Below are 9,453 nucleotides of genomic sequence, written 5' to 3'. Positions count from 1 at the left end.
TAAGATTATTATTAAATATAATTTAATAAAAATAAAAATAAAAATAAATAATTTAATCATATTTTAATATAATTATTATTAAATATAATTTCATAACAATTCTTAATATAATTATTTTTTATATTAAATTATACTAAAATGTTTTTTATTTTTATATTTAATTATATTAAAACATTTAAAAAATTTATTTACTATATTTTAAAATAGTACACTATTATTTGAATGCATTGCTTCTCAAATTATCTCAATTTTATGATTTCAACTAAAGTTTCATTTGTTATTTACATAATTTTTATATAAAACTTTTTACCTGTGTTATAATCTAAAATTAATTAATTGTATTAAACACAATTTTTATTACAAATAGAAGAAAAAGTCACAAAGCATCCAAAAGAAAAATAGCATCTTTTTATTTTTCTTTTTTCAACCAAAAGAAACAAAAAATGTTTGTTTATCTGCATTATAAGGTGACGTTAATGAGAAAGTTTTGCATTAATGATTGCTTTAAAGGAAATGATTAAACAAATTATACCAAATGATATAACCCTAAAAGGCTCAAGATTTGGTAATTGAAGTTTCCCTGGAATTGCCAATTTATCTGCTTAGTTACTTTGTCCACCAAATCCCAATGCTTTGTAACAATACTCCCTCAACAGCTTTGCCAACCGGTTCAATATCGAAGAGATAAATACAATTTATTCTAATTGTTGAATAAAATAATACAAAATTCATTCAACTCTACACATCATCAGTAATGGTAAGATTATTATACCACAAGAGTACCTTTGAAAAACTCAACACCAAGGTTTTTGCAACAAAATTGAGGTCTCTCAAAACTGTGAACTTGTTCATCTTGTTGAGCCAACAGGCTTTTAGTGTAAGAACTAAGCTACTCCAGGCAAGCCAAAAGTATCTGCAAGGAATATCAATGGGATATTGATAGGCATATAACTTAAGTCTGACATAAAACTAGAATAGAAGAAAGTGAAGTTGAAATAAAACTGACACTAGCATAAGGATACTATTCTACTTTACATGAGCCATTTCAACTGGTACGATTGAAAACAGGAATGTGAGAGCAGGAAATATGTGCAACGCATTATTAAAGGAAAATGTAGCCTAAAATGAATGTTGGCAAGGAAGGAAATGTAAGGAACTATCAAGTCCAAGAGCCTGACCTTTTAAACTGTATCAGAATCCAACGGAAACAAAAGAAATAATTCAAGCAGTCATTCTGCTCGAAATATCTGTGCAGAGGTCTATTTAGCAACACCACCAGCTGAAAAAAGTAGTACAGTTCAAAATCAGAGACCAAATCTCTGTTCATGATATTTATTTACTTGGTTTAGCCATTTATAAATTCTTTGTCAGAAAATATAGTGTCATGATACCATTTAATCTTCTTTATGCTGTTTATGGCCAAGGGAGAAGTGGGTTAGCTGGTTATAAACTACTTTATGTTGTTTCCTTCCCAGGAATACAAATGACGTCCAAAGATTTCCAAGAAGAAACGTTACTTTGATGACTTCTATTTAAGGACTGATGAAACCAAAAGTGGTCATATTATACCAGTTTCTATATCGTAGTTGTTAACTCAAGAAAAGAATGGGAAATATGATGCTCTATTCTCATCAAAACATGTAATCTTTCACAATAAAACAAAAGTTCTGAGGCAAGCTATATCATTATATGGAAGTCTCCCAAAAAGCCGCACCACAAACTCTGATTTAGAGTTTGAAGCTTTACAAACTCAAACTGGATCCATATCATATCAATACTACTATTGCTTTTTAACTTTACACCAACGCAAAGGCTGAAATTTCAAGGAGCCGCACAAGATGAAGAAGAATAAAAAATTTTAATAATTAAAGAAGTCTTCAAAACAATTGCCAGAATTCTCTGACCAACTGACACACTTACAAAGTTAAACGGTCTTAATTATACAGAAACTTATGGTCTAGAATTCTGAACATAAACACTATTGCCCTTTTCTACAATAGATGAGGAGAAAATTTAACCCCATGCCAAAAAGGACAACAGGGGCAGAAGGTTGTTGGAAGTTATATAAAGCATGAGATTACCATTAAACAGTCATATCCCAAAGTTTAGAACAAGGAAAAAGGTCTTGGTCATTTTGACATAAACCATAATAAATCCATCACTTAAGCATGTTTGTGTGTGTGAGTGTGCGTCTGTGAAAGAGAGAGAGACCTTAGATAATGCAAAAAGCTGAAAATGCATGCCGTTTTAATCACGATTAAAATTGGGCCCAAAGCATTCTATTAGTGCCACAAAACACCAAAATGATTCTGACTCATCCTTCATCACAAACAAAATTGAAGATAGCAGATCGCTCATCCCCTGTAAGAAAGGAAAAGATGAAGCACACAACCATATAGAAAAAAAGTGCCACAATGTACATAAAACTTCTGAGAAATTCATGCATTAGAAATAAAAACAAGCTATAAGCCTAAACATTTACACGCCTGATCAAATGATCTACAACAAAAAGTAGAAACTGGAATACGAAAATTGCACTCTGATGTGCGTCTCTTCGTGTGTACGTGTTATTATTTTGTTAGAATCATGTAAAGATAAACAGAATGCATTCAAAACATACAAACAGCTATCTCTTCGACATGGTAAAATTTAACAGGAGAGAAGAAAATATCAGAATAAATCATCATCTAAGGACAAAAGCCTCACAATATTTTGCAACTAAATTATGGCATGTAATGAAGAAAACAAAATTATAACATACATGAGCCATTTCAGTTAATACCTTACCACCGCGTTGTTTTAGCTCAGACATATCACCAAAATATCCTCTATTCAATTCATCAGCACTGCCCTAAATTAAATTAAAACAATTATTTATATTAAATTTCATGGAAAAAAGAGCACCTAACAAAATTTCAATAAAGAAACAAAGCTTAAACTTACAGTCATGCTCGTTCTTTCTCGACTTGTTCCTTGCTTGCAAGCTGCACACACAAGAAAAAAAGTAAGAAAGAACTATAACTTAAAAAATCAAATATTTTAGAGTTAAAAAGGGGGAGATGGAGGAATTGCCTTGTAAATATCGACGAAGCGAATGGATGATTTTGAAGCGAAATGTTGAGGAGGTGAAGGGGAAATCTTTGGGTCATGACTTAGGAGGTATTGACAATTTGAAATCGAAGCTCGTGCCCAGTTTATCACTCATTTTACCCTCAACATTTTTAGTTTTCGATTTAGATTTCAATTCCCCCTCTAAGAACCCTCTTGCTCTTTCCAGCAATAGATGAAATTTTATAGATCAAAAACAAGAAATGGAAGAGAGGAAAAGAAAAACTCTATTGAGAGAAAGAAAAAGAAAGCAGAAAAAAGAGGCAGAAAAATTGGAAAAGAGGAATATGGAAGGAACAGAGGGAGAAAGTGGGGAGCGTTTCAGGTGAGAAAATGGGAGAGGGCAAAGTGGGGAGAGTTTTTGTGGTGATGGTCTCCTTAAACACCGAATCAGTATTCGATGGTGAGGAAACAGAATAGAAATTAGGCAATTTTACTGCATACAACTGTAATGGAATAAGCCCGTATTAGGGCATTCCATTAAACTAAACATGTGTTTAGGGTGGGCCCACGGAATAGGGTTGTAATAACTATGCTATTACATTGAACCAAACATGCTGTAAATATTATTTAAATATTCAATTTTATAAGTTTTATAAAATCAAACTCTTAAGTAAATGAATAAATAAACAATATAAAATTTAAAAATATTCAAACATGCCCAAATCCCATTCAAAAACGGGTCGCAAGTTCAATGATGTTCTACATCCTCTTAAGTTTGTATAAGATATATTTTTTTTAATTGGTTAATTTTTGTTATTAGTTTATGTATCTTACAAAAGCTTACTTTAATTTGATCAATTTTATTCTTTATACTTTTCAAATTGTGGAATTTTAGTATTGATCCAAACAACATCAATTAAATTTAATTATTAATCTTGTACTACATGTACAGTTGTTGATACAGTTCATATACTCCTCGAATTTTGAATTTTCAATTTTAATGCAAATGACAATTGCTAATCTATTAAATGGATTTTCAATAAATAATATGTGAAAATAAGAAACTGATTTGACATTGCACATATGAAAATATGTTTACTATATTAAATTTTAAAAATAACAAAAGTTAATGAATTTAATTGTTATTGTTTGATGAGGACTGAAATTTTAAAATTAAAAAAGACGAAATTAAATTACATGTATTAAAAATTTAAGATATAATCAATGAAGTTTACCAGTTCCAATTAACATCCTACTGATTAGTGCGCTCTATACTGTATTCCGAGTCACAACTCACTCCACCGCGTATTTCCAGGAGAAAGGGATCCATTTTTACAACACATGACCAAATCAAGTGATGCAGGGGAAAACAGGAATGTTAAACATGCTAAAGCGACACATGGATAATAAATTTCTTTAGTACGTAAGATATATTTTTAGTGGGGAACAAGCTCACCAATCATCATATAATCGAAACAATTGACTTTTAAGTTTCAACCACAGCTATTTAATTATTGAGTTTTCAAAATTCATCTACTTAAATATAAGTAGAATTAAAAATACAAATCCAATATCGGACATGTGTTGAATAATATTAAAATATAAGTTTGTTATTACCTCATATAAAATATGTTTTTTTTACTCACATCATGGATGTGACAAAATTTAATTTAGATTAAGTTTGACCAATGACATCAACTCAGTTACTTAATTATGAAATTGTTAAATTATCCTCTCATATACAAATTAAATAATATTTTTACGACGGCTTTATATATAATAAATCAATAAAAATTTAATTATTATGAGATTTGAACTCAAAACATCACTATTTTATTTTACAATTATAACTAAAACATCAATTATTGTTTTATATTACTTTTTAATAAAAGTATTTCTTATATAATTTTTTCACCCATGTCGCCTGAGTAACATAAAATCCTGTTTATGTAATTTATTTTCAAGAATAAAATTAATATTTAGTAAATTTTATTATGTTTATCCTTATTCCAATATTTCATAAAACAGTAAATGGTCGTTTTCAATGGATTTTAAAAAGAGCAATCCCACGCTTTGTCATAGGTTCATCTCGCATTTGCATTAAATATCTTCTCACTTTTCCTAAAGCACCAACTAGCTTGTTTATTAGTCAAAGCGACGGCACATCAGCGACCGTCGTTGCCAAATATATATATTTATTATGCGTAAATTCTATTTAAATTAGAAATTAAATATATTTTAATTTTGTAAATATTGATTAATTTATTTGGAAAATATTATAGTGGGGAAGCACGGCGGGCGGCGGAAATAATAAAATTAGCAAGCGAAAGATCTCTGATTGCATCCTGTCTGACCATGTTGCTCAATCCGAGTGATGTTTTGTCGGTTGATGACGTGGCTTAATCTGAATCGTCGATCATATATTTTCTATCACATGTATTTTTAATTTTATTGATAAAAAGGAAAGGGTGTGATGAATGCATCCATAAACACAGCTCAACCGTTGATTTAAAACCACTCCGATTTTCGCACCTCAAATAAAAAAAGGTCAAATAAACTCGTTGGGCATGACTAGATGCTGCGTCAGTTTGACCCTACTTATTATAAGATGCGTTATCCACGTAGTGCTGAGTCAGGTTCCTAATTCCATTCTTTTTTTCCCTTTAATGTTATTGGAGTAATCTTAAGGTAACCACGTTCTCATTCTTATTACCTTACAACTTCCCATCCTAACCGCTAAATTTAAGCTTTAAAATATTAAAATAATAATAAGTTAATTACCAAATGTATTATTAAAGTCTAAAGAAAGAAAACATTTTTTTAGATAAGATTTTGAGCCGGTTTACGTGTGATCTTATCGGACCAAAGCCAGACATTTCAAAGTTGAATAAAAACCGCGTAATACAGTATTGTACACGTGGAATAAAACGGTTGGAAAGTGAGGTTCACGCTCACTGAAAGAGAGTGAGTCCTTTTGGATTATTGTCAACGTTTTTTTTTTTGGGATAAAGTTAAAATAGCTGGAGAGGAGGAAAGAAAGTGGAGATTTATTTTTTCAGTTGAGGACATAAAACATTCCAATTGACAAGGAAGGACTTTCTTTTCTCTGATTTTGAGCATAAAAAAGTTTTCAATTGAGGACATAAAACACTCCAATTGACAAGGAAGGACTTCTCCTTATTTTGAGCATAAAAAAGATTTTCAGTTGAGGACATAAAACATTCCAATTGACAAGGAAGGGCTTTTCCAATTTTACTATAAAAACCACCCCTGCTTTGCAACATCACCAACCACAACAACTTGAGCTCTTTCTATTGGTTCTTTTTTGGGTTTTCGGACAGTATTTTCTTGGGAGGAAAATGACGATACTTATGGAGAAGCCTGAGCTAGGTACCAATACCATTCATTGTTTTTTTTTTTTTTTGAGAAAACAACCAGTGATTGCATTCACTTTTTTGTTCTTCTTTTTAATGTAACAGTGTCTCAATCAGACTGCCAGAATCATGTGGATGAAAGTAAGGAATTGGTGTTGGATGGTGGATTCCCAGTGCCGAAATCTTTGTCAGGAGAAGGATTTTTGGCACCAGAGATCAATTCATTTGGCAACTCCTTTAGGGATTACAATGCAGAAAGTGAAAGGCAAAAGAGCGTGGAGGAATTCTACAAGCAGCAACATGTTAACCAGACATACGACTTTGTAAGCCAAAAGACCTAAACATAGATATATTACACTACCAAGTGAATGGGCAGATTTGTTTGATGGGGAAATTTGAATAATGCATGCAGGTGCAAAAGATGAGGGAAGAATATTCGAAGCTGAATAGAATGGAAATGAGCATATGGGAATGCTGTGAATTGCTGAATGAGGTGGTGGATGACAGTGACCCTGACCTGGATGAACCTCAAATTCAGCACCTCTTGCAGTCGGCTGAAGCTATTAGAAAAGATTATCCTAATGAAGATTGGCTGCATTTGACTGCCCTCATTCATGGTATATCATTATATTTTTTTATCATATTGCATTGTACTTGAAATTTCTACAGAAAAAAAATATAAAATGTTTTGTGGATATGCTAGATCTTGGGAAGGTTCTTCTTCTACCTAAATTTGGAGGGCTTCCACAATGGGCTGTTGTTGGTGAGTTTATATTATTTATAATCAAGCAAAATAATTTATAAAATTATGATGGCTTTGTTCTCTCTTTCTTTTGTGTATTAATGTCAATATTTGTAGGCGACACATTTCCGCTTGGGTGTGCTTTTGATGAGGCCAATATTCATCACAAGGTAAGAAGTATGTCATAAATTAAAAAAAAAGTTATTAAGATATAAACAATCAACTAAAAATAAAATAAATCTTGTTTTTTTTTTTTCAGTATTTCAAGGAAAACCCAGATTACAACAATCCCTCTTATAACACTAAGAATGGAATTTACTGGGATGGCTGTGGCCTTGAGAATGTTACAATTTCATGGGGGCATGATGATTACATGTATTTGGTACGTTTTCTTACAATAATAATACAATCCAATTAAGCAAATTTAATTCCCTCTCCTAATTATAAAAAAACAAATAATGAATGGTTTTGCAGGTAGCCAAGGAAAATGGAACTACTCTACCTTCAGCAGGGCTGTTCATTATCCGATATCATTCACTTTATCGTAAGTATATCGTTTTATTTAATATGCAATTTATTCTATAATCTAAATTATATTTCAATCATAATTATGAAGCTTTACATAAGGAGGAAGCCTACATGCAGTTTGTTAATGATGAGGATAAGGAGAATCTGAAGTGGCTTAGAATATTCAAGTGAGTTTCAATTTTGTTTTAACCTATATATTTTATGAAAACCTATATTTAATAATTATAATTTCACAGCAAGTATGACCTGTACAGCAAGAGCAAGGTGGCTGTGGACGTTGAAAAAGTGAAGCCATATTATCTTTCGCTTATTGAAAAAGTGAGTAAATTATTTATTGAATAAATTGTAGTTGTAAATTATTTGTTATCTCTGAAATTTACATATAATGTTGTTGTCTCAGTATTTTCCGGCAAAGCTCAAGTGGTGATAGGTTAAAGGAATGAAAGAAATAAACGGCGGCTTGGTGCTCTTCATTTTCTATGTTTACTATAATTGATCTAATTATTATGTAAAAGATAAATTGAAAATTCTTTCCTCCTTTTGTATACATAATGGAGATAAAATAAATATTGTTCCATCATTATTTCCAAAAATAATCTCTATTAATTTTATTTGGGTTCTCACCATACTAATTACTCGCGTAATTTCTCCCAATTAAGAATGATTTAAAAAATAATTTCTTATACAGTTAAAAAGAATCATTTTATTTTGCACAAATTATTAAATTGATTCATTTTTAAATATTTATTATTCTTACTAAATTTCAAATTCTTCTATGTCATGAATTAATTATACATTTATTTCGCTTTCTTCTATAAATAACTTGAATCACTCTCACTTTACTTTAATTTCTAATTTTAAATCATATCACTAGTCATTAAATTATGGTTAAATTTTCATTTTGGTCATTTAACCAAATAAAAGTTACAATTTGATCATTCTCAAATTTATTTTTTTATCACCCAGTGACAGTTTTTAGTTGGTATAATAACAATTTTTGTCCTTATTTTTATATTTTGTCACTTTAACCCTAATTTTATATAAAAACTCAAAATTATTTAGAAAATAGAAAATAGAAAATTCTATATAAAATTTTTACTAGTATTGAGACATAAAGGTCAATTGTCTCGAGACATACCATTCAAATTTGATAATTAAAGATATTTTACGTCTATAATACATTTACATGAATGGTAATGATGATTTATTTGAAATGTATGATGTTTACAAGTTAAAGTAGTGGAAATGTATTGAGTTAGCCTGAGTTGCATTGGCAATATAATGTGTCGAATGTGGGGTGCTACATTTAGATAAAATCTCGAATATGTTGTTGTTGAAGAACTAATATTTATGGGACATAAACAAAATTATCATTCAATAAAATCTAATAACAAATTAAAAACATAACAAAAAAAAGTTAGATTAATGTTACATGCATCCTAGTGTTTCTTGAAACCAAATTAGTAATATCTTCAAGTCGAGTTCTATGCCCTTGAAGAACATCCATGATTGATATTACAAAGGCTTGTGAAATCAACTCTGATTTCATTTTTTAGCCCAAAATACAAAATATAAAACAAAATCTTCTTTTTCAGACTCAATTCAAATTTTCATTTCATTTAAATTATTTTTCTAAACCCAAATTGTAAAATTAAATTATATTCTAAATTTTTTCTTTTCTTATAACAGTGGGAGAGGTAAAAATTATTTTGTTTAGTGTTTTTATTTTTCTATTTAAAGATTGAGTAGTGAATATCT

At 30.1% G+C, this 9,453-nt stretch overlaps 2 protein-coding genes across 4 annotated transcripts; one reads left to right on the top strand and one right to left on the bottom strand.

Moving 5' to 3' along the window:
- Window positions 1–669: 669 nt before the first annotated feature.
- On the bottom strand, window positions 670–3,531 carry LOC107901145 (uncharacterized). 3 transcript variants are annotated; one of them, XM_041095711.1, is made up of 5 exons: window positions 3,073–3,531; window positions 2,944–2,984; window positions 2,783–2,851; window positions 1,179–1,279; window positions 670–913 (listed from the first exon to the last, which is right to left on the bottom strand). In XM_041095711.1, exons 2-5 carry the CDS (start codon window positions 2,947–2,949, stop codon window positions 739–741), a joined length of 351 nt encoding a protein of 116 aa, XP_040951645.1. In that variant the 5' UTR covers window positions 2,950–2,984; window positions 3,073–3,531; the 3' UTR covers window positions 670–738. The 3 variants fall into 3 exon arrangements, 2 of the variants coding, with proteins under 2 accessions (XP_040951645.1, XP_016682516.2); XR_005914743.1 differs by lacking the exon at window positions 3,073–3,531 and having other exon boundaries at window positions 1,179–2,361; window positions 2,944–2,990; XM_016827027.2 differs by lacking the exons at window positions 2,783–2,851; window positions 2,944–2,984; window positions 3,073–3,531 and adding an exon at window positions 2,212–2,776.
- A 2,760-nt stretch (window positions 3,532–6,291) lies between these two features.
- Window positions 6,292–8,288, top strand: LOC107901146 (inositol oxygenase 2). Its single transcript, XM_016827028.2, has 10 exons — window positions 6,292–6,441; window positions 6,531–6,748; window positions 6,838–7,042; window positions 7,129–7,188; window positions 7,285–7,337; window positions 7,427–7,549; window positions 7,642–7,711; window positions 7,784–7,862; window positions 7,932–8,013; window positions 8,096–8,288. Exons 1-10 carry the CDS (start codon window positions 6,411–6,413, stop codon window positions 8,120–8,122), a joined length of 948 nt encoding a protein of 315 aa, XP_016682517.2. The 5' UTR covers window positions 6,292–6,410; the 3' UTR covers window positions 8,123–8,288.
- Window positions 8,289–9,453: the final 1,165 nt, after the last annotated feature.

Source organism: Gossypium hirsutum, chromosome D06 (genome assembly GCF_007990345.1).
Source record: "Gossypium hirsutum isolate 1008001.06 chromosome D06, Gossypium_hirsutum_v2.1, whole genome shotgun sequence".
NCBI lineage: Eukaryota > Viridiplantae > Streptophyta > Magnoliopsida > Malvales > Malvaceae > Gossypium > Gossypium hirsutum.
The sequence above is the reverse complement of the archived record's forward strand: the minus strand, read 5'-3'. Positions and strand labels throughout refer to the sequence as shown.